Here is a 24,122-nt window from a genome sequence, read left to right as displayed (position 1 = left end):
AATCTAATTGAAGGTGACATATGTATTGAGTTCATATATGATAAGTGCTTAACACTGGACTCAGCATATGGTAAATGTTCAGTAGGTTAGCTAGTTCTAAGACAGGCTTATAAACATACTTTTTCTAATGTACCCTTTTATAAATTTTTGTGAGGAATTCACCTTCGGTTTGAAGGAAGTCCACTTATCTTGCTTGACTTGGCAGGATTCTAATTGGGAGGGTCTTTTGGCATCCTGACTAGATTCTCATGCACAGATAGTGATTTTTTGATTAAATGAAGTTAACAGTAAAGTGGTGATCTCTCTACTTCTACTCTCAACCCCCATCTCAGCTTTACCCCAAGTATTCTGGAACCCTTTCTGAAGAAGAGGGCAGTTCTAACTTTCACGAATGTTCTGGTGCCAGCTCAGTATGCATTTGCTTATTAATCTTATCAATAGTAACAAAGTATTTGAAGGGCAAAGAAAGAGAAGATTATTGCCTATTTAAAGTTTATAAAGAAAGCCAGAAGAAAAAGAAAAAAAAAAAGAGAACAAAAGGTAAAGTAGGTCTTGTTTCTTCAACCACGCTCCAAATTACTGATTTTAAACTGCTCCAAGGACCCAAACTGTTCAGCAATGTGGGCTACATTCCCTCTGATACCCAGCAAACGCATAAAGAAGCTGACCTAAAAACAAAGGAAATCATGACTCTTGAAAAACAAAAGACAAAGGGTGTACAAAGGATCATCATTCAAGTTCGAAACCTGCTTGATAGTCCCAGCTCAGCACAAGGCTTTCCACATCTCCTTGACATTAGTCAGCTGGATGTCAGCTGTACTTACAGCCGTTTTGCCAAGGGGTGTGAAGAAAACACTTAAGTGTAAAACTTATGCCTTGATCCTCAAGGAACTTACAATAGCGCTGGAGAGATTAGCCGTGTAACTGACACTCCAGGGCGGTCAATGAAACGTGACACACGAGTTGGCAGGGACCTTGAAGGAGAGGGATTTCACAGTTAAGGATCATTTGTGGCTGGGGGCTTGTCAAGGAAGGCTTTAAGAGGTGGGATGGAAGTGGCCGGTAGGGCTTTAGGTAGGCGGGAAATCCAGGCGATCCTGGCCAAGGACTCAGGCACAGGACCTCGGGATGGCCCGCCCGGCTGACCGGCCTCACCCTTTCGGGCCACGGCGCGTGCGTACCCCAACGCTCGCGCTGGGCGCATTGCCCGCGGGAAGCCGGCCAGGGCCGCAGAACACGCGACACCTCTGGCCAAGGCGGGAAAAGACTCGCGCATGCGCGGCTCAGCGTTCCGGGCTCGCCGGGTTGGGAAAGGGAGGTGGAGTTTCCAACAGGGAACTTGACCCGTTAGCTGCTGCAGCCATGGCGGCGCGTTCGCCTAGCTCACCGCACCCTCCGCCCCCAGCGCGACAGTTGGGCCCCAGGTCCCCACGTGTTGGGCGGGGAGCTGAGGTACACGCAGTGCGCAGCGAGGCCTCGGGTTTTGCCGGCGCAGCGCGGGAGGTGGTCGCGGACAAAAGTGATAAAATCTGGCTGGGCGAAGAAGGGTCAGGGGGCCGGCGAGGGCCTGGTGGGGCAGCTCCGGCTCATGCTCCCCTCCTCAGCGCGCCCATGGGGTCCAGACGGCTAGAGGGCATCTCGGTAGGGGAGGCGATGGTGACCCGGACGCAGCTGCTGGAGGAAGAGCTGAGCAGCCTAAAGGAGGAGTTGGCCCTGTGTCAGGTATCGAGGACTCTCGCAGCCGGCCTTTCCCCACCACAGCGGGGCCGGGACCCGTGGGGAGGCGCGCCCTTCTCCCCCTGCCTTGGGACCTACCCCGCCCCGCCCGGCAGCGCTCCCTCGCGGCTGCACACCCTGCTAAGCCCGCGGCCGGGGGTTGGAGAGACGCCGCTGCGCTCGGCTCCCCGACCCCAGGCCCCTGACCCTTTCCAGACAGCGGCCAGACAGGCTTCGCCTCCGCGCCCGGGTTTGGTTTTGGTCACTTGGATACTGGCAGTCGCATCCCCTCCCGTTCCCACAAAGCCCAAGTTCTTGGTGGTGACTATAGCCAATACCTGCCTGGGGCCCAGGAGTGACATGCAGTCCACTAGTTGAAATGAACAGGAAAGTGTAAACACTTTTGTTAAAGTAAAATCCATCGATGAAGGAGCCTGTTTTTAAAATTTCAAACCCACACTTGGCTTTGTTTTTACCCAAACTGAAGTTGTAAACACAGACCAGTAACGTTTAGAAAGTCTCAGAGCAGGGAACTTACAATAGATAATGCTTGGTACTTACTGACCAGCTATAGTAATTCCGCGGTCCTTGAGTGAGAAATCCCATTTTCATGTGATCTTGCCAGTGAAAAATATTTGCTAAATCAATTGCATTAACATTACTTTCCTGTTTCTAGAGTTTTTGTAAGGATGGACTTGACTATACTCCTGTTTAAAGAGATTGAATTTTCCTTTAGTTTTGCATCCGTACCATCATCTCTTTTGATTTTACCAAAACCTTCAGATAGGGTTGGGAGATTGGATGTGGGAAGCTCACTAAACAGTAGATGTTTAAGTCACTCCGCCTTCAAGGTAGAAACCAATTAGGAACTGCTGAACATCAAAGTAACTTTGTGAACAGTATCATCAGTTTAATAAAACAATTCATGAAATTCATTCTTTTTTTTTTTTTTTTTTTTGAGATGGAGTCTCGCTCTGTCACCCAGGCTGGAGTGCAGTGGCACTATCTTGGCTCACTACAAGTTCCGCCTCCTGGGTTCACGCCATTCTCCTGCCTCAGCCACTCCGGTAGCTGGGACCACAGGTACCCGCCACCACACCCGGCTAATATTTTGTATTTTTAGTAGAGCTGGGGTTTCACCATGTCAGCCAGGATGGTCTCGATCTCCCGACCTCGTGATCCGCCCGCCTTGGCCTCCCAAAGTGCTGGGATTACAGAAATTCATTCCCTCATAGTTTGTTCTGTTGAATTCTTTTGCCAGTTTTATAGGTCCTTGCTGACTGAGTAGAGGGTGTAAAAATGGTACCATCTTCAAATCGAATATGCCTTTGGTTGAACAAGGTTGGGACATTTTATGTGGTGCCCACATTTCATTTGCCCATTTTTCTGTTCTTCGTTGGATAAGGAGCAAAGGGATAAATAAATGGCAACAATAAATTGAAGCATTTGTAATCTGCAGCCCTCACCCTTTGGGGAGTTTTAATATGTGAACCCTTTAATACTCTGAGTCCTAATCTAAGACACTCTTTGGCATATTTTCCACTCTCCTTCCTCCCAACTCTTCCTCCCCACATAGTTAGGCCTTTAGCTGGCTAAGGAGCTAAGATACTTACTTTTTTATGAATGACTTGGTTAAGGAAGTCAGTTTGTTGGAAACAGCCTGATGAACCTCTTCCCGCAAACACATTTTTTAAAATGCGGCTCCAAACATGGTGTTGGCTTTTGTGACCTAGGACGTATATAGACTAGGAAAATGATGGACATACTCTTGGCAAATATGAGAATACAGAGATGGTCATAAGAGTCTGGAATGATGATTTCTTAGATTTTGTAATATTAATACTCTTATAATTGTAGGCAGTATCCTGCACCATAAAAACCTTAGTCAAATGAGACACCTGTTCTTGGGGAATCTTGGGGAAAAAGAGTAATTGAACTCCCAATTGTTTTGTAAAAAAGCATTTAGGTGATTAAATATTCACTTTTATATCTTTTAAAGTGTATTCTCCTGCTTATTTGTTTAGCTAGAAATGACAGTACCCAAGAATACGTAACATTAAAACTGCTGAAAATTACAACTTGAAGTAAAATTCATTTTGTATCTCAACCTAGTAAGTACACACACCTATACATATATTTTCAGAAAGAATACATTCCCTAACATTGTGTGGGCTGATATTTTTTCAGTTCTGTTCCTTTAAAAAATGCTGTCCGGATGTAAATTAATTTCAGAACCCAACAATGCTTGAAACATATAGTTTGGGAAAAAGAACACTGCTAATTAGTCCATTGTCATAAGTAGTAGCTTCATTTAATTAGTTTTGCTTTCACATTCCACTTACGGGAATTCAATGATGTGTGCTTGGTGAAGTTTGAGTAATTCCCCATACCATTCTGCATCATTGGAATGCCTCAGAATAAGCAGGTAGTAGAAAGTGATCAGACGTTTCTCTTAATATCAGCATCTCATCCCACTCTAAGTGATTATATTATCTAATTAAACTTTAAAACAATATGGCTTCCTGATTAGCAAGTGAACTATGAATAATGCTTACCTTAAGAAAAAGTGACTAATTTCAATGAGGGAAGAAAAGCTGTCTGCATTGCACTTACTGAGAGTAGTAGGTTAGCTTCCAAATGTAGCTTTTTCCTAAGGAATCTTTCAAGGGTGTTCCAAAGGGTAATTTTGCATCCATAACATTTAATACTCTATTTCACTAATTTAGAACCTAACTCCACTACATTTTTAATTTTGATTATATATTTTTAAAAATTATTATTTGATTCTGTTTGGAAGTTACATAGTGAGAATAAAGAATTTTTTTTTTTTTTTTGAGATGCAGTCTCGCTCTGTTGCCCAGGCTAGAGTGCAGTGGCGCCATCTGGGTTCACTGCAACCTCTGCCTCCCGGGTTCAAGCTGTTCTTCTGCCTCAGCCTCCTGAGTAGCTGGGATTACAGGCGTGCACCACCACGCCGGCTAATTTTTGTATTTTTAGTAGAGACAGGGTTTCACCATGTTGGTCAGGCTAGTCTCGAACTCCTGACCTTGTGATCTGCCCGCCTTGGCCTCCCAAAGTGCTGGGCATGAGCCTCTGCGCCTGGCCTGAGAATAAAGAATTTTATAATGACAGTAGTTTGGGAGGCCGAGGTGGATGGATCACTTGAGGTTGGGAGTTTGAGACCAGCCTGGCCAACATGGTGAAACCCAGTCTCTACTAAAATACAAAAATTAGCAGAGTGTGGCAGCATGCACCATTAATCCCAGCTACATGGGAGGCTGAGGCAGGAGAATTGCTTGAACGTGAGAGGTGAAGGTATGCTGAGATTGCACCATTGCACTCTAGCTTGGGCAACAGAATGAGACTTTGTCTCAAAAAAAAAAAAAAAATTTTATAATGAGTAATCTTAGGTTTTTATTTTTTGCTTTCATTTTATTTGTGACGGTCTCCCTCTGTCACCAGTGCTGGACTACAGTGGTGCAGTCCTGGCTCGTTGCAGTGTTGACCTCCTGGGCTCAAAGGATCCACCCACCTCAGCCTCCAGAGTAGCTGGGACTACAGGTGTGTGCTACCACGCTAGGCTAATTTTTGTATTTTTTGTAGAGATGGGGTCTCTGTCTCCCTGTGTTGCCCAGATTGGTCTCGAACTTCTGAACTTAAGCCATTTGTCCATCTCAGCCTTATAGGGGTGCGCTACCACATCTGGTCAAGGTTTTTATTTTTGTTATTTAGAAAGAACATCGTTTAGTGCCTGAAGGGAAAATACAAAGAGAATATGAGTGATTGATAATAGTTAGTTTCCTTGTATTAATGTCTGGAACAGTTTGGAACCTAGTTCTGTGTTTTTTGGGGGGGAATTTGTTTTTTGTGTATGAAAGTTTTTTTTAGTAATTCTAGATGTAATCCAAATTGAACGTAATATGGCATTTAAATAACTAAAAAACTCACAAAACTCATATATAATGTAGTTCCACAATCCATTTGTAACATTTTATTGTTCACAAAAGAATTTTTTTTCATATCACCAGACTTACTGTACAGCATGGTGTTATAGTTAATAACAATCGATTGTGTACTTGAAAATTACTAAGAATAAATTTTAAGTGCTCTCATCACAAAAAAGTGGTGGGTGTATGAGATAATGGTTATGTTTTCTTCTTTGTTTTTTGAGATGGGTCGTGGTCTGTCACCCAGGCTGTATGGTGGCACGATCATGGCTCATTGTAGCCTTGACCTCCCGGGCTCAGCGATCCCCCCACCCTCAGTCTCCTGAGTAGCTGGAACTACAGGTGTATTCCACCACGACTAACTAATTTTTAAGTTTGTAGCGATGGGGGTCTCACTGTGTTGCCCAGGCCAGTCTCAAACTTCTGGACTCAAATGGTCCCCTCCCATCTTGGCCTCCCAAAGTGCTGGGATTACAGATGTGACCCACTGTGCCAGCCCTAATGGTTATGTTAATTAGCTTGATTTAACCATTCTAAAATGTATACATAAAACATTATGTTGTATGCCATAAATATATGCAATTTTTATCTGTCGATTAAAAAATACTAAAAAACAAAAATTCCAGAAGAAGAAATCGGTAAATACATTTCTAATCTTGAAATAGAGAAGGCTTTTCTAACTGGTACATGAAGTCCATAAGCCATAATGGAAAAGATGGATACATTTGAGTATGTAAAATTAATAACTTGCTTTTTCAAAAAAATCAATAAGCAACAACAGACTGGGAAGAATATTTCTGACAATGGGTAGACACAAGTTTAATTTTAAGATTTCCTCTAAGTTTCCAACAGCACTTATATTTCATTGACAGAACATAGTCATATAACCCATAAGGCAAGAGAGGTCGGTCTGTTACTTGGGCAGAATTGTTTCTCTAACCAGAAAGAGAGAATGGATGATGGAGACAGAAATTGAGATATCTGCCACACAAGTAAAATGAAATCAGTAAACATACAGGATTATTAAACAAAATATGCTGTGAAAACAAAATTGTAACTGGAAAAGTGGTTACTAGAGACTTGGGAGTTTTGGTGACTATGATAGTAGTCTGGGAAGAATTCACTTGAGATATTATTTAAGATTTAAGCAAAGACTTGAATGAAGTGAGGGAATACTCTATGTGAAAATGTGATGGATGATGCAGTATGTGCATTGGCCCTGGTTCAAGTAGAGCAAGTAGAGTAAGAACGTCTGTGTGAGCAAGGAGGAAAGTGACAGATGAGGTTGGGGAGGTGTATATGGGCCAGGCCATATGGAGTCTTGTAGCCTTGACACAGAGTTTGGATTAGTTTCCTAATTTGATGGAAACCCACTGGAGAGTTTTGAGTTGTAAGGCTGTGAGACCATGATGGAGAGCTGGGCAAGAGACAGAATTGACTTGGACTAGGGTGATAGTGGTAGAAGTGGTGAGAGTGGTCAGAATTTGCCTATAATGTAGATAAAGACTGTAGGGTTTGTTGATGATTGGATATGAAGTGTGAGGAGAAAAGAATAACCAAGATTGGCCGGGCACGGTGGCTCATGCCTGTAATCCCAGCACTTTGGGAGGCTGAGGCAGGTAGATCATGAGGTCAGGAGTTCAAGACCAGCCTGGCCAATATGGTGAAACCCTATCTCTACTAAAAATACAAAAATTAGCTGGGTGTGGTGGTGCGTGCCTGTAGTCCCAGCTAGTCAGGAGGCTGAGGCAGAAGAATCACTTGAACCTGGGAGGCAGAGGTTGCAGTGAGCTGAGATTGCGCCACTGCACTCCAGCCTGGGCGACAGAGTAAGACTCTGTCTCAGGAAAAAAAAAAATAATAATCATCAAGATTGACTCCTAAGTTTTAGATCAACCTAACCCTAACACCCAGCTCACGGGCGGGCTGCATGCAGCCCAGGATGGCTTTGAATGCGGCCTAACACAAATTATTAAACTTTCGTAAAACATTATGATATTTATTTTGCAATTTTTTTTAGCTCATTAACTATTGTTAGTGTTAGTGTATTTTATATGTGGCCCAAGATAATTCTTCTTCTTCCACTGTGGCCCAGGGAAGCCAAAAGATTGGACACTACTGTTTTAGATCTTTGAATAAATGAATAGATGGCAGTATCAGTTTCTGGGAGGGAGAGGGGCAGATTTGTGAGAGGGTAAGGAACCAATAATTTTATTTTGGACAAGTTAAATTTAAGGTATCTATTAGGTTTTCAAGTGGAATTATTGAATATGCAGTTGGAGATAATTATGGAATATGCAATTGAATATGCAGTCTGGACCTAAGAGTAGAGGAAATGACTCTAGATAGAAATGTGCGAGTCTCAGGGTAGCGTTGGTATTTAGAATCATGGGTCTGATATGAGGTCACCCAGGGCAGTGGTTCTCAACCCAGAGTGCACAGATTCACTCAAGGCACTTTTAAAACATAGTGATGCTTGGATCTAACCTAAGACCAATTAATCAGAATCTCTAATTCGTCCCTATTTTTTAAAAGCTCCCCAAAGGGGATTCCTGTCAGCCAAAGTTAATAACAACTAACCTAGGTAATAAGGACTGAAACTACCCATTGTCCTTTGGATTTGACAATATGGAGGAACTTGAATAATGATTTTATCATAATGGTGGGGAGGAAAATCTTACTGGGAAGCATTATAGAGTGAATGGGAGATAGGAAATAGACATAGTGTGTCCCTGGTGGTCTAGTGGCTAGGATTTGGAAATAGACATAGTAATTACAGGCAACTCTTTCAAGGAGTTTTGATAAAAGGGGAGCTGAAAACGGGGCAGCAGTGAGGGAAGTTTCCTTTTAGAGCAAATATAATTCGATATTTAGCATTTCAACAGTTGTATCCCAAAATATAGGTGATAGAAATAGTAAAAGTGAATGTGGATTACCTGTGTAATAACTTTTTAAAATAAAACTTTCCCCCATACCTTTAAAGAGAATCAGTTGGTGTAGTTATACAACTAGGGATCAAGTAATTGGTTTTTCATTTTAAAATTTAATATAGTATCTTATTTCACTATCACTACAAAGCAATGCATCTAAATTCTCTTTTATTTCTTTAAGGCTGATAAAGAATTTGTATGGTCTTTGTGGAAACGTCTCCAGGTGACAAACCCAGATCTCACACAAGTGGTCAGTTTGGTTGTGGAAAGGTGAGCTCTCAAATTATTTTTTCATGAGTATTTGGTGTGTTGAGTTTGTTTCTCTTCATTATTAAAGTTAATGCTTGTCATTAATCTCCTAAAGAGATTCATTTAATGTCTAAATAAATGTGGAGCCGGAAATTAAAACTGCTGGATTATGAAGGGTGCCAGTTCACCAAGTACAGGTAGGCCCTGTTCCTGTTCATATTCTGACGTATTTGGAGAGTGTGTAGTTAAGAGATAAAACTATGTCTTAAATACTGTGTGTGTGTGTCTTGAGCTGTTACAGTTCAACCTTAAAAATTGGCGAAGACCCTGTTGTTTGACTGTTTACTCCATAGACTGCCTCTCTAGGGAACTTACTAGACGTGACTCAGTTTTCCTCTAAGATAATTGCAGTGTGTAATTGAAAGCCTGGGATGACCTTGCCAGTGAAGACTAAGTGTTCTGGAGTAGATTAAGGGATTTTACTTAGCACTCCATATTATCCTGTAGGAATTGCCCATTTAACTGTGGATTGTTGGGCCTCTTCTTGGTCATTAGAAACAGTGGAATGATCCTGGGTTCTTCCTATGAAACATTTGGTATATGGTATTCCCATGACACTTAGCACAGCAATTAAAACACTTGCTTTCCTAGTAAATGGATTTCATTATACTTCTTAAATGAGAAGCTAAACATATGGATACCTTTTCCTTTTCCTTTTTTAAAAATTGGAATCATGATCCTAAAATCTGAATATCATTTTTCATTACTTGAATTATATTCACCTTTGGAGTCTCTAGTCCTGGGATCATTCCAGTGTTGTCTGAAATTTGACTTGTTAAAAATCTGTGATACATGCCTGAGTATGTCTAATTTTACCATCTTTGGTAATTATGAACACTTAAAATAGTATAATCAGTTTCTTCTCATGTGGCTTGTATGTCTAACTCATCAATCATTTTCTTTCCTTCTGATGATCAGAATTAAGTCTTTTGTTGAAGTACCCTTATTACTTCCTCAATCATTTTTGAGATGAAATATGATTACTCTCAGATTCCCTCTGTTTTTTTAGTAGAATAAGCCTTCTAGAGAAGCCTTGGGACTTCAATTGTCATTTCCATGATTCTTTATTCTCCCCTCCTTTTATTTGTTATTTTTTAAAACTTTCTAAACCTATCCATACTTTTTACTTTTCTCTTGGTTAAACAGAAGCATATATTAAATTATTGTTAGGTCATTTTCCTCATGCTTTACAATGTCTATTTTTCATATTTATAATATACAAAGTATACATTCATATAACATACAATTTATAAATAAACTTACATACTGTATACGAGAGGTAGGTGTTCAAAAGTCTTTTGTTGATAAGGTGTAATGAGAAATTTTGGAGATTACTGCTTTATAACTGTGACTCTCAAAATTTAGTGTGCACAAGTTATACTTGGAGAATTTATTACAATGAAGATCTCTGGGCCTTTTACCTGGTCTACTGAATGTCTAGAGGTGGGATCTAGGTTTAAAATAAAGTTTAAAATAACATTTCCAGGTAATTCTGATGTCTGTAGATTACACTGTGAGATACCTTGGATTTTGAGTTTATTTTTGAAATTGGAAACTATAAGTGGCATTTATAATTTTATGACTATGTAAATACTTCCTAGAGAACGATGTAGTATGTTCACATCCATTGAGAAGTGAAAATGATATGCCAAATATTCAACCCATGTCTGTTAAAAATAATGTTCTAAATATCAAGGTCAAACAGATGATCTTTCTGTATAGTCCATTAATTATCCAAATTGTGATCCATTTAGGTCTGTTTAATTTTTAAACCATGGACTTCCTGGACAGAATTACCCCCTGGAATTTCTCATTGTCCTTCTCTTTACTTTTTCTTATAAAGAATGTCTATGTTCTTTGTCAGACATTTGTATAATAGGCTGAGGACATTTTTCCTTGTCCTCTTTGGCTTATGGTATGGATTACTTTCTGAACCTACTCACATTTGTCATTTTAGGTTTTCTTATTACGCAGTTTCTAGGATGCCAGATCGTCCTTTTCGTTTTGGTCAGATTATTTTCAAGTATTTTTTTTTTCTGAGAAAGGATGGACAGGTGGTACATTTTCTGACTCCTTATGTGACTGAAAATGTCTTTCTTTTGCCCTTACACTTAGTTGGCATTTCAGCTGAACGTAATTATTTTATGTCCATGTATTTTGCCTTGGATTTTTGAAAGCATAGTTCTGTTACCTAATTCGAGCATACTGTAATGCTACCAAGGAGCACATCAGTGTGATTCTTGTTTCTTCCTAGATACTTGCTTGAAGCTTGTAGGATTTTCTCTTTAGGTGCACTATTGTAAAATCTCAACATCATCTGTTTATTTGCGTCCTTTGAAAGTTTATCCTTCTTGGTCTTTGGTGGGCCTTTCCATCTCAAAACTAAGATTTTCTTTTGATTGATACAACATTCTCATATCTTTTCTTCATTGTATTCTTTGTTTTGGCACTCTGTTAGAGATTGGAGCTTACAGATTTGACCTTCTTTTCTGTTTTCTTTCTTATCTCATGTTTTCCATCTTTTTATCTTTTGTTATATCTCCTCGGTGGCCTTCCTACTTTTTGTTCCATCAATAAGTGGAATTCTTCTGTTTGCTCTATGCTATGATCTGAATGTTGGTGTCCCACCAAAATTCATATGTTGGACCCTAATACTCAATACGATAATATAGGTGAGACCTTTTGGAAGTGATTACATCATGAGGGCTCAGCCCTCATAAATGGGATTAGTGCTCTTATAAAGGGATTTAAGGAGCCTCCCTTCTCTTCTGCCATATGAGGATACAGAAGGTGTCATTTACATGGAACAGACCCTCACCAGACACTGAATCTGCTGGTGCTCCAGAACTGCGAGCAGTACATTTCTGTTGTTTATAAATTACCCATCTAAGGTATTTTGTTATAGCAGCCCAAATGGATGAAGATTCTCTCTGATTATTTGAATGTTTTAATTTTAGCAGTCAAATTTTTACTTCTAAAAATTACTTATTTTTAAATTTTTTCCTTTTTCAAAGCAGCTTTCTTTAATAGAATAACTTTTTAATCTTTCTGATTATAATCTTTTAAGTTCTTTTCTGTTTCTTACGTTATCTTTGTTTTCTGTTGGGTAATTTCTGTTTGTTCTTCCTAGTCCTTCTCTTTTTTGAATTAAAAAAAAATTCCTTGTCTTTCTCTTTGATACTGTTGATTTTCTTCAAGTGTATGATGAACATTCACTGCCTTGCTTTTATATAGGCATGTTGCTCATATGGGTTTGCTTTGTGTTTTTTGTATATCTGTTTACCGGAAGGTTTCTCCTTTGAATGTAAGGATTGCCTGTGAGCTTTTTGTAAGGCTTGGGGAGGGGCCTATCCACAGGCTTTCCTGAAAGGTATGTAGTAGATAGACTTCATTGTGGTGAATGAGAGTTAAGTCCTTTAAGTCAGGCCCTTTTCTAATTCTGTTGCTTGCCCAACACTCTGAGTAGGGATTTTCGCCAGGCAAATGGTTGTTTTGAATGCAGATTTTGGCCATTTGATGTAGGCAAATGCTGCAGGTAACTGTTCTGAACATGGATGAGTGGGAGGCTCAGCTCTTTTTGGTAAATGGCTTCTTAATTAATTGTCTTGATTCCCGCAGGCTTCTGCTCTCTGTACTTACTAATTGGGTACTTAGAGCCTTTCTGGGGCCTCTTCTATGAAATGCAGCATCCTCTTCTGTAGACTTCTATTTCGGTTTTGGATTATAATTTTTCTCTTCTGGTTTATTTGTTTCTATGAGTCTATGCTTCTGTTTTTAAGATATTTATCAAATTTATAGTTCATTTGTGGCTGCTTCTCTTGTTTCCCATGCTGATAAGGATGTATTTAACGTGGTGTGACTTGGGGTTGTCAGTGTCGTGTTGTTAGCTCATCACCTCAGAAAGAAGTATAATATCATTTTTAGGGTTATAGTATATTCTATTATTTAGATATAGCATATTTGTATTTAACCACTGTAATTTTGTTGTACATTAGGACTATTTTTAAAAATAGTATAATAATGCTGTGATGAATGGCTTTTTGGATAGTTTGCCCTGTATTATTGGTTTCAACCGATTGTGCTACTGACCTAGTGAATAGAGGCTGAGATTGCTAAACATCTTGAAATGAAAAGAATAATCCTGCCCAATTGAAGAATTGTACTATTCTACTCCATATGCCAGTAGTACCCATTTGGACTGTCTGTGTAGATGTGTTGTGTGTATATGCTTTACTTTTTATTGTGGAAAAATTTTAATTAGATGCAAAGACAGAGAATACATTATTGAACTCTCATGTGTACTCATCACTCACCTTGAACAGTTATCAACACACGGACAATCATGTTTCATCTATAAACCTCTATTCTCTCTCCTTCTACCACTAATGGATTTTGAAGCAAATCCTACGTATCATGCTGTTTTAGCTACAATTACTTTAGTGTTTACAGACAATTCTAGTTATTAAGAGTAATGTTCTGAAAAGTCACTACAAATACTTAATTAGCTAACACTGAACTATTACCCCTAGAGGAAGTTAAGGGGTTAGGTTCTTGTGAGCCTCTGGTCACAACAATTTTGTCAACTGATCAACTCATTTTATGTGTGTTTCTGTTTAAAGATATTTCATTTATTGTTTGTTCATTGATGTTGAACTCATGACCAACAGCACTATAACTCATGCCTGAACAAAGCTTATCTAACACATTGTTTTCTCCTTATGGCATGTCACAACCTTCTTATACTTAGGAACAATAGCCAGCACTTCAGCACTTGCTTGATCATTTGAAGGACTGAAGTCATGAAAAACAAGCACCAAAATGTGACAAATATGGTACTAAATAAACCATGAAAAGGAAACTTGTGTTTATAGTATAAGAGCTGAAGCAGAGTGTCACCTTATTTGACAACAGTTGGAAACATGTGGGTTGTGTGACTCAAATTTTTTGCCACTTTGTGTGTAGCTGCAAATGGCTAAAATAGTGCCACAATTTTTATTTATTTTTATTTGTATTATTATACTCTAAGTTCTTGGTAACATGGGCAGTACATGCAGTTTGTTACATAGGTATACATGTGCCCTGGTGGTTTGCTGCACCCATCAACCTGTCACCTACATTAGGTATTTCTCTTAATGTTATCCCTCTGTTAGCCCCCAAACCCTGACAGGACCCAGTGTGTGATTTTCCCCTCCCTGTGTCCATGTGTTCTCATTGTTCAACTCCCACTTATGAGTGAGAACATGCGCTGTTTGGTTTTCTGATCTTGTGATAGTTTGCTGAGAATGATGGTTTCCAGCTTGATCCATGTCCCGCAAAGGACATAAACTCATCACGTTTTATGGCTGCATAGTATTCCATGGTGTATATGTGCCACATTTTCCTTATCCAGTCTATCATTGATGGACATTTGGGTTGATTCCAAGTCTTTGCTATTGTGAATAGTGCCGCAGTGAACGTATGTGTGCATGTGTCTTTATCATAGAGTGACCTATAATCCTTTGGGTATATGCCCAGTAATGGGATTGCTGGGTCAAATGGTATTTCTAGTTCTAGATCTTGAGGAATCACCACACTGCCTTCCACAATGGTTGAACTAATTTACACTCCCACCAACAGTGTAAAAGTGTTTCTATTTCTCCAGATCCTTTCCAGCAAGTGTTGTTTCCTGACTTTTTTTTTCTTTTTTTTTATACTTTAAGTTCTAGGGTACATGTGCACAACGTGCAGGTTTGTTACATATGTATACATGTGCCATGTTGGTGTGCTGTACCCATTAACTCGTCATTTACATTAGGTATATCTCCTAGTGCTAACCCTCCCTCCTCCCCCATCCCCCCTTCCCACAATAGGACCTGGTGTGTGATGATCCCCTTCCTGTGTCCAAGTGATCTCATTGTTCAATTCCCACCTGTGAGTGAGAATATGCGGTATTTGGTTTTCTGTTCTTGAGATAGTTTGCTGAGAATCATGGTTTCCAGCTGCATCCATGTCCCTACAAAGGACATGAACTCATCCTTTTTTATGGCTGCATAGTATTCCATGGTGTATATGTGCCACATTTTCTTAATCCAGTCTGTCACTGATGGACATTTGGGTTGATTCCAAGTCTTTGCTATTGTGAATAGTGCCACAATAAACATACGTGTGCATGTGTCTTTATAGCAGCATGACTTATAATCCTTTGGGTATATCCCCAGTAATGGAATGGCTGGGTCGAATGGTATTTCTAGTTCTAGATCCTTGAGGAATCGCCACACTGTTTTCCACAATGGTTGAACTAGTTTACAGTCTCACCAACAGTGTAAAAGTGTTCCTATTTCTCCACATCCTCTCCAACACCTGTTGTTTCCTGATTTTTTAATGATTGCCATTCTAACTGGTGTGAGATGGTATCTCATTGTGGTTTTGATTTGCATTTCTCTTATGGTGAGTGATGATGAGCATTTTTTCATGTGTCTGTTGGCTGTATGAATGTCTTCTTTTGAGAAGTGTCTGTTCATATCCTTTCCCCACTTTTTGATGGGGTTGTTTATTTCTTTCTTGTAAATTTGATTGAGTTCTTTATAGGTTCTGGATATTAACCCTTTGTCAGATGAGTAGATTGCAAAAATGTTCTCCCATTCTGTAGGTTGCCTGTTCACTCTGATGGTAGTTTTTTTTTTTGCTGTGCAGAAGCTCTTTAGTTTAATTAGATCCCATTTGTCAATTTTGGCTTTTGTTGCCATTGCTTTTGGTGTTTTAGACATGAAGTTCTTGCCCATGCCTATGTCCTGAATGGTATTACCTAGGTTTTCTTCTAGGGTTTTTATGGTTTTAGGTGTAACATTTAAGTCTCTAATCCATCTTGAATTAATTTTCATATAAGGAGTAAGGAAAGGATCCAGTTTCAGCTTTCTACTATATGGCTAGCCAATTTTCCCAGCACCATTTATTAAATAGGGAATACTTTCCCCATTTCTTGTTTTTGTCAGGTTTGTCAAAGATCAGATGGCTGTAGATGTGTGGTATTATTTCTGAGGGCTCTGTTCTGTTCTGTTGGTCTATATCTCTGTTTTGGTACCAGTACCATGCTGTTTTGGTTACTGTAGCCTCGTAGTATAGTTTGAAGTCAGGTAGCATGATGCCTCCAGCTTTGTTCTTTTGGCTTAGGATTGTCGTGGCAATGCGGTGTCTTTTTTGGTTCCATATGAACTTTAAAGCTGTTTTTTCCAATTCTGTGAAGAAAGTCATTGGTAGCTTAATGGGGATGGCAGTGAATCTATAAATTACCTTGGGCAGTATGGTCATTTTCACAATATTGATTCTTCCTATCCATGGGCATGGTATGTTCTTGCTTTTGTTTGTGTCCTCTTTTATTTCATTGAGCAGTGGTTTGTAGTTCTCCTTGAAGAGGTCCCTTACATCCCTTGTAAGTTGGATTCCTAGGTATTTTATTCTCTTTGAAGCTATTGTGAATGGGAGTTCATTCATGATTTGGCTCTCTGTTTGTCTGTTACTGGTGTATAAGAATGCTTGTGATTTTTGCACATTGATTTTGTATCCTGAGACTTTGCTGAAGTTGCTTATCAGCTTAAGGAGATTTTGGGCTGAGAAGATGGGGTTTTCTAAATATACAATCATGTCATCTGCAAACAGGGACAATTTGACTTCTTCTTTTCCTAACTGAATACCCTTTATTTCTTTCTCTTACCTGATTGTCCTAGCCAGAACTTCTAACACTATGTTGAATAGGAGTGGTGTGAGAGAGGGCATCGCTGTCTTGTGCCAGTTTTCAAAGGGAATGCTTCCAGTTTTTGCCCATTCAGTATGATATTGGCTGTGGGTTTGTCATAAATAGCTCTTATTATTTTGAGATACGTTCCATCAATATCGAATTTATTGAGCGTTTTTAGCATGAAGGGCTGTTGAATTTTGTCAGAGGCCTTTTCTGCATCTATTGAGATAATCAGGTGGTTTTTGTCTTTGGTTCTGTTTATATGCTGGATTACGTTTATTGATTTGTGTATGCTGAACCAGCCTTGCATCCCAGGGATGAAGCCCACTTGATCATGGTGGATAAGCTTTTTGATGTGCTGCTGGATTCGGTTTGCCAGTATTTTACTGAGGATTTTTGCATCGATATTCATCAGGGATATTGGTCTAAAATTCTCTTTTTTGTTGTGTCTCTGGCAGACTTTGGTATCAGGATGATGTTGGCCTTGTAAAATGAGTTAGGGAGGATTCCCTCTTTTTCTGTTGATTGGAATAGTTTCAGAGGGAATGGTACCAACTCCTCCTTGTACCTCTGGTAGAATTCGGCTGTGAATCCGTCTGGTCCTGGACTTCTTTTGGTTGTTAGGCTATTAACTATTGCCTCAATTTCAGAGCCTGCTATTGGTCTATTCAGGGATTCAACTTCTTCCTGGTTTAGTCTTGGGAGAGTATAAGTGTCCAGGAAATTATCTATTTCTTCTAGATTTTCTAGTTTATTTGCATACAGGTGTGTATAGTGTTCTGTGATGGTAATTTGTTTTTCTGTGGGGTCGGTGCTGATATCCCCTTTATCATTTTTTATTGCGTCTATTTGATTCTTCTCTCTTTTCTTCTTTATTAGTCTTGCTAGTGGTCTATCAATTCTGTTGATCTTTTCCAAAAACCAGCTCCTGGATTCATTGATTTTTTGGAGGGTTTTTTGTGTCTCTATCTCCTTTAGTTCTGCTCTGATCTTAGTTATTTCTTGCCTTCTGCTAGCTTTCGAATGTGTTTGCTCTTGCTTCTCTAGTTCTTTTAAATGTGATGTAGGGTGTCAATTTTAGATCTTTTCCTCTTTCTCTTGTGGGCATTTAGTACTATAAATTTCCCTCTACATACTGCTTTAAAGGTGTCCCAGAAATTCTGGTATGTTGTGTCTTTGTTCTCATTGGTTTCAAAGAACATGTTTATTTCTGCCTTCATTTCGTTATGTACCCAGTAGTCATTCAGGAGCAGGTTGTTCAGTTTCCATGTAGTTGAGCGGTTTTGAGTTTCTTATTCCTGAGTTCTAGTTTGATTGCACTGTGGTCTGAGAGACAGTTTGTTATAATTTCTGTTCTTTTAGATTTGCCAAGGAGTGCTTTACTTCCAACTATGTGGTCAATTTTGGAATAAGTGAGATGTGATTCTGAGAAGAATGTGTATTCTGTTGTTTTTTGGGGTGGAGAGTTCTGTAGATGTGTATTAGGTCCGCTTGGTGCAGAGTTGAGTTCAATTCCTGGATATCCTTGTTAACTTTCTGTCTCGTTGACCTGTCTAATGTTGACAGTAGGGTGTTAAAGTCTCCCATTATTATTGTATGGGAGTCTAAGTCTCTTTGTAAGTCTCTAAGGACTTGCTTTATGAATCTTGATTCTCCTGTATTGGGTGCATATATATTTAGGATAGTTAGCTCTTCCTGTTGAATTGCTCCCTTTACCATTATGTAATGGCCTTCTTTGTCTCTTTTGATCTTTGATGGTTTAAAGTCTGTTTTATCAGAGACTTGGATTTCACCCCCTGCTTTTTTTTTTGTTTGTTTGTTTTCTGTTTGCTTGGTAGATCTTCCTCCATCCCTTTATTTTGAGCCTATGTGTGTCTCTGCATGTGAGATGGGTCTCCTGAATATAGCAAACTGATGGGTCGTGACTCTTTATCCAGTTTGCCAGCCTGTGTCTTTTAATTCGATCATTTAGCTCATTTACATTTAAGGTTAATATTGTTATGTATGGACTTCCTGTCATTATGATTATTAGCTGGTTATTTTGCTTGCTAGTTGATGCAGTTTCTTCCTAGCATTGATGCACTTTACATTTTGACATGTTTTTGCATTGGCTGGTACCTGTTGTTCCTTTCCATGTTTAGTGCTTCCTTCAGGATCTCTTGTAGGGCAGGCCTGGTAGTGACAAAATCCCTCAGCATTTGCTTGTCTGTAAAGGATTTTGTTTCTCCTTCACTTATGAAACTTAGTTTGACTGGATATGAAATTCTGGGTTGAAAATTCTTTTCTTTAAGAATGTTCAACATTGGCCCCCACTGTCTTTTGGCTTGGCGAGTTTCTGCCGAGAGATCTGCTGTTAGTCTGATGGGCTTCCCTTTGTGTGTAACCCAACCTTTCTCTCTGGCTTCCCTTAACATTGTTTCCTTCAACTTTGGTGAATCTGACAATTGTGTGTCTTGGAGTTGCTCTTTTCCAGGAGTATCTTTGTGGCATTCTCTGTATTTCCTGAATTTGAATGTTAGCCTGCCTTACTAGGTTGGGGAAATTCTCCTGGATGATTTTCCGCAGAGTGTTTTCCAACTTGGTTCCATTTTCCCCATCACTTTCAGGCACACCTATCAGACGTAGATTTGGTCTTTTCACATAATCCCATATTTCTTGGAGGCTGTGTTCATTTCTTTATACTCTTTTTGTCTCTACACTTCTCTTCTCGTTTCATTTCATTCATTTGATCTTCAGTCGCTAATACTCTTTCTTCCAGTTGATCAAGTCGGTTACTGAAGCTTGTGCATTTGTCACGTAGTTCTCGTGTTATGGTTTTCATCTCTATCAGTTCTTTTAAGGTCTTCTCTGCATTGATTATTCTAGTTATCCATTCATCTATTCTTTTTTGAAAGTTTTTAGTGTCTTTGCGCTGATTACATAGTTCCTCTTTTAGCTCTGAGAAGTTTGATCGACTGAAGCCGCCTTCTTCTCATCTCATCAAAGTCATTCTCCATGCAGCTTTGTTCCGTTACTGGTGATGAGCTGTGTTCCTTTGGAGAGGGAGATGCACTCAAATTTTTTGAATTTCCAGCTTTTGTACACTGCTTTTTCCCCATCTTTGTGGTTTTATCTGCCTTTGGTCTTTGAAGATGGTGACATACTGATGGAGTTTTGGTGTGGGTGTCCTTTCTGTTTGTTAGTTTTCCTTCTGACAGTCAGGATCCTCAGCTGTAGGTCTGTTGGAGTTTGCTTGAAGTCCACTCCAAACCCTGTTTGCCTGGGTATCAGCAGTGGAGGCTGCAAAAGATAGAGTATTGCTGAACAGCGAGTTTTGCTGTCTGATTCTTGCTCTGGAAGCTTCGTCTCAGGGGTGTACCCCGCCATATGAGGTGTGATGTTTCGGTCTGCACCTAGTGGGGGATGTCTCCCAGTTAGGCTACAGAGGGGTCAGGGACCCACTTGAGCAGGCAGTCTGTCCGTTCTCAGATCTCAACCTCTGTGTTGGGAGATGCACTGCTCTCTTCAAAGCTGTCAGACAGGGGCATTTACCTCTGCGGAGGTTTTTGCTGCTCTTTGTTTAGCTCTGCCCAGTTCCCAGAGGAGGAGTCTACAGAAGCAGGCCGGCCTCCTTGAGCTGTGGTGGGCTCCACCCAATTTGAGCTTCCCTGGGGGCTTTGTTTACCTACTTAAGCCTCAGCAATGGCGGGTCCCCTCTCCCAGCCTTTCTGCTGCCTTGCAGTTAGATCTCAAACTGCTGTGCTAGCAATGAGTAAAGGCTCCGTGGGCACCGGACCCTCTGGGCCAGGTGTGGGATATAATGTCCTGGTTTGCCATTTGCTAAGACCCTTGGTAAAGGGCAGTATTAGGGTGGGAGTTACCCGATTTTCCAGGTGTTGTGTGTCTCAATTTCCTTTGGCTAGGAAAAGGAATTCCCTTTCCCCTTGCGCTTCCTAGGTGAGGCAGTGCCTCGCCCTGCTTCAGTTCTGGCTGGTCGGGCTGCATCCGCGGACCAGCGCCAACTGTCCAACCCACCCCAGTGAGATGAACCCAGTACCTCAGTTGAAAACGCAGAAATCACCCATCTTCTGTGTTGCTCACGCTGGGAACTGGAGGCTGGAGATGTTCCTATTTGGCCATCTTCTGTTTCCTGACTTTTTAATGATTGCCATTCTAACTGGCATGAGATGGTATCTCATTGTGGTTTTGATTTGCATTTCTCTGATGACCAGTGATGGTGAGCATTTTTTCACGTCTGTTGGCTGCATAAATGTCTTCTTTGTGAGAAGTGTCTGTTCATATCTTTTGCCCAATTTTTGATGGATTTTTTTTTCTTGTAAATTTGTTCAAGTTCTTTGTCGATTCTGGATATTAGCTCTTTGTCAGATGTATAGATTGCAAAAATTTTCTCCCATTCTGTAGGTTGCCTGTTTACTCTGATGATAGTTTCTTTTGCTGTGCAGAAGCTCTTTAGTTTAATTAGATCTCATTTGTCTATTTTGGCTCTTGTTGCCATTGCTTTTGGTGTTCTGGACGTGAAGTCTTTGCCCATGCCTATGTCCTGAATGGTATTGCCCAGGTTTTCTTCTAGGATTTTTATGATCCTGGATCTTACGTTTAAGTCTCTGATCCATCTTGAGTTTGTTTTTGTAAAAGATATAAGGAAGGGGTCCACTTCAGTTGTCTGCATGTGACTAGCCAGTTTTCCCAACACCATTTATTAAATAGGGAATGTTTTCCCCATTGCTTATGTGTGTCAGGTTTATCAAAGATCAGATTGTTGTAGCTGTGTGGTGTTATTTCTGAGGCCTCCGTTGTGTTCCATTGGTCTATGTATCTGTTTTGGTCCTGGTACCATGCTGTTTTGGTTACTGTAGCCTTGAAGTACAGTTTGAAGTCAGGTAGTGTGATGCCTCCAGCTTTGTTCTTCTTGCCCAGGATTGTTTTGGCTATGTGGGCTCTTTTTTGGTTCCATATGAAGTTTAAAGTAGTTTTTTCCAATTCTGTGAGAAACATCAGTGGTAGCTTGATGGGGACAGCATTGAATCTGTGAATTACTTTGGGCAGTATGGCCATTTTCATGATATTGATTCTTTATATCCAGGAGCATGGAATGTTTTTCCATTTGTTTGTGTCCTCTCTTATTTCCTTGAGCAGTGGTTTGTAGTTGTCCTTGAAGAGGTCCTTCACATCCTTTGTAAGTTGTGCTCCTAGGTGTTTTATTCTGTTAGTAGCAGTTGTGAATGGGAGTTCACTCATGGTTTGGCTGTTTGTCTGTTATTGGCATATAGGAATGCTTGTGATTTTTGCACATTGATTTTGTATCATGAGACTTTATTGAAGTTGCTTATCAGCTTAAGGAGGTTTTGGGCTGAGACAATGGGGTTTTCTAAATGTACAATCATGTCATCTGTAAACAGAGACAAATTGACTTCCTCTCTTCCTTTTTGAATACTCTTTATTTCTTTCTCTTGCCTGATTGCTCTGGCCAGAACTTCCAATATTATGTTGAATAGGAGCTGTGAAAGAGGCCATCCTTGTCTTGTGCTGGTTTTCAAAGGGAATGCTTCCAGTTTTTGCCCTTTCAATATGATATTGGCTATAGATTTGTCATAAATAGCTCTTATTATATAGAAATATGTTCCATCTATACCTAGTTTATTGAGACTTTTGAGCATAAATGGGTGTTGAATTTTATCAAAGGCTTTAGGTGGTTGTTGTTAATAATTTTCACCAGTTTCACTGGAGAGTGCATCAGGAGAGCTCTTCAATCATCATCTCTCAATGTTTCTTGTTTTAAACTGCTAAATTTTGGGGTAATTTGTTATACTTCAATAGATAAATACTGGATCAAAAGATACAGTGGCAATTGTGATAGAGATTGTGAAATCACTGACTTTAGAAGTTGTACCAACTTATACTTCCACCAGAAAAGATAAGAAGGTGCTTATTTTCTCTACATTCCTGGCCATAATATTGTTTTTAAACTTTCGTATTTTCTTATGTGAAATGTAAAAAATGATATCCTGAAGTAGTTTTCACTTGCATTTCTCTTATTATTTGTAAGTTAACTCTAAGGGCCACTTTTATATCTTTTTTCTATGGGGTTTTTCTTTTATAAATCTTTCTCTATCCATTCTCATGGCATGTCTAATTCATGTCCTATGGTGCCCTTCAAACTCACTATATTATGTAAAGAACTTATTGGCTTCTTTTAGTTGTTTTGCTACCTAACTTTCTCACTATCACAGGCATGCCATTTTCTTCCTTTTCTTTAAATTTCACTACTTGAGGTAATCTTTGATACCTTTTGGACTCTTTGAACAGAAAATCAATGCCTGAGTTCAGCCACTTCCTCTTTTGCAGTGTCACTCAAATTTAGTAATTCCTCTGTGTCCTTAACTTCCAAATCCTCTATCTTGGTTCTCAGTAGCTCAGCTCTGCACATCTTATTGATTTCTTTTCCAAACATCAGTTCTGTTTTACATCTTTACTTTGAGACAGAGGAAGATATTAGCCGCCAAAGAAAATAATTTGTAAAATTCAAGTTAAAGGTAGCCAATGAAAATTCTAGGACTTTCTTAATGGATGTTTGGAGGAAAGTTGTAACCTTTAAGCTTGGATGCCTAAAGGATACCTCCTGTTGCAAAGAAACCCGACTGTGAGATTTAGACATGCATCGCCATCATTAAAACAGATATTTCCACCACATTTACCCATTCATCAGGTATCAGTTGAATGTCATTTGATTGTCAGACACCCTGAAAAAGCTAGAGAAAGAGATAGCTCTGCATTTAGCTATTGAAGAATACTCTCTAATAGGAAAGACATTTGTAGAAAGAGACAATTTATAATAAGAATTTGGTAAATACTATAATGATATTCATGTTAATGTAATTATTTCTTTGATCTCTGGAAAAAGTTTAAAAAGTTTTCACTCTCGTTAATTCTATTTTAAGTAATCAGAATGTTGTTGTTGAAAATGTTGTTGAAAATGAAATTTTGATTTCCTTAATAGAATTAATATCATGCTAGAAAATATTTTTATAGTGTGATTTTATTCTTATAAATTTGTAGAAAATGTTATTTCCTATGATATGTAGACATTTAAGTTTACCTGTCACTTTATGAGTTTATTATAAATTACTACTGGAAAAAGGACATTTTGAATATATCATTTGTTTATTAGCTCTACAAGTCTAATTTCCTTGCTATTTATATAAACTCTCACTTTAGATTATTGGTATCATAAGAGTACAACCACTGTACTTTATCTTTAAATGCGTAAGGAAACATAACCTCAGGAGGCAGAAGTAATAAACATTGAAGAGACAGTAACATGGAATTTCTGTATTAGATTTACATTAATGTATTCATAGAAATATTAATACATTAGTAGCCATAAGAGCTAGAATTGTTAAACTTTTCTTTGAATAACTACAAATGTGTGCCAAACTCCAGTATCTTTGCCTTAGACACAAATTTCATCTAGGCTTTAAAAATTAATAATACATTATTTTTTCCATA

At 39.3% G+C, this 24,122-nt stretch overlaps 1 protein-coding gene across 5 annotated transcripts in view; it reads left to right on the top strand.

Annotated features, from left to right (window-relative positions):
• Positions 1 to 1,338: 1,338 nt before the first annotated feature.
• CNTLN (centlein) overlaps positions 1,339 to 24,122 on the top strand; it is a 365,382-nt gene continuing 342,598 nt past the window's right edge. For 3 of the 5 annotated variants that reach the window (XM_026453874.2, XM_023197174.3, XM_023197175.2), the window contains exons 1-2: positions 1,363 to 1,722; positions 8,775 to 8,863. In XM_026453874.2, the coding sequence (XP_026309659.1) occupies positions 1,363 to 1,722; positions 8,775 to 8,863 (449 nt within the window). Of the gene's footprint in view, positions 1,723 to 8,774; positions 8,864 to 24,122 lie in introns of all 5 variants that reach the window. The other 2 variants (XM_026453873.1, XM_023197173.3) reach the window with 1 other exon arrangement.

The sequence above is a fragment of the Piliocolobus tephrosceles genome, chromosome 14 (assembly GCF_002776525.5).
Source record: "Piliocolobus tephrosceles isolate RC106 chromosome 14, ASM277652v3, whole genome shotgun sequence".
Taxonomy (NCBI): domain Eukaryota; kingdom Metazoa; phylum Chordata; class Mammalia; order Primates; family Cercopithecidae; genus Piliocolobus; species Piliocolobus tephrosceles.
Note: the sequence above shows the minus strand (reverse complement) of the source record. Positions and strands in the feature narration are given on the sequence as shown.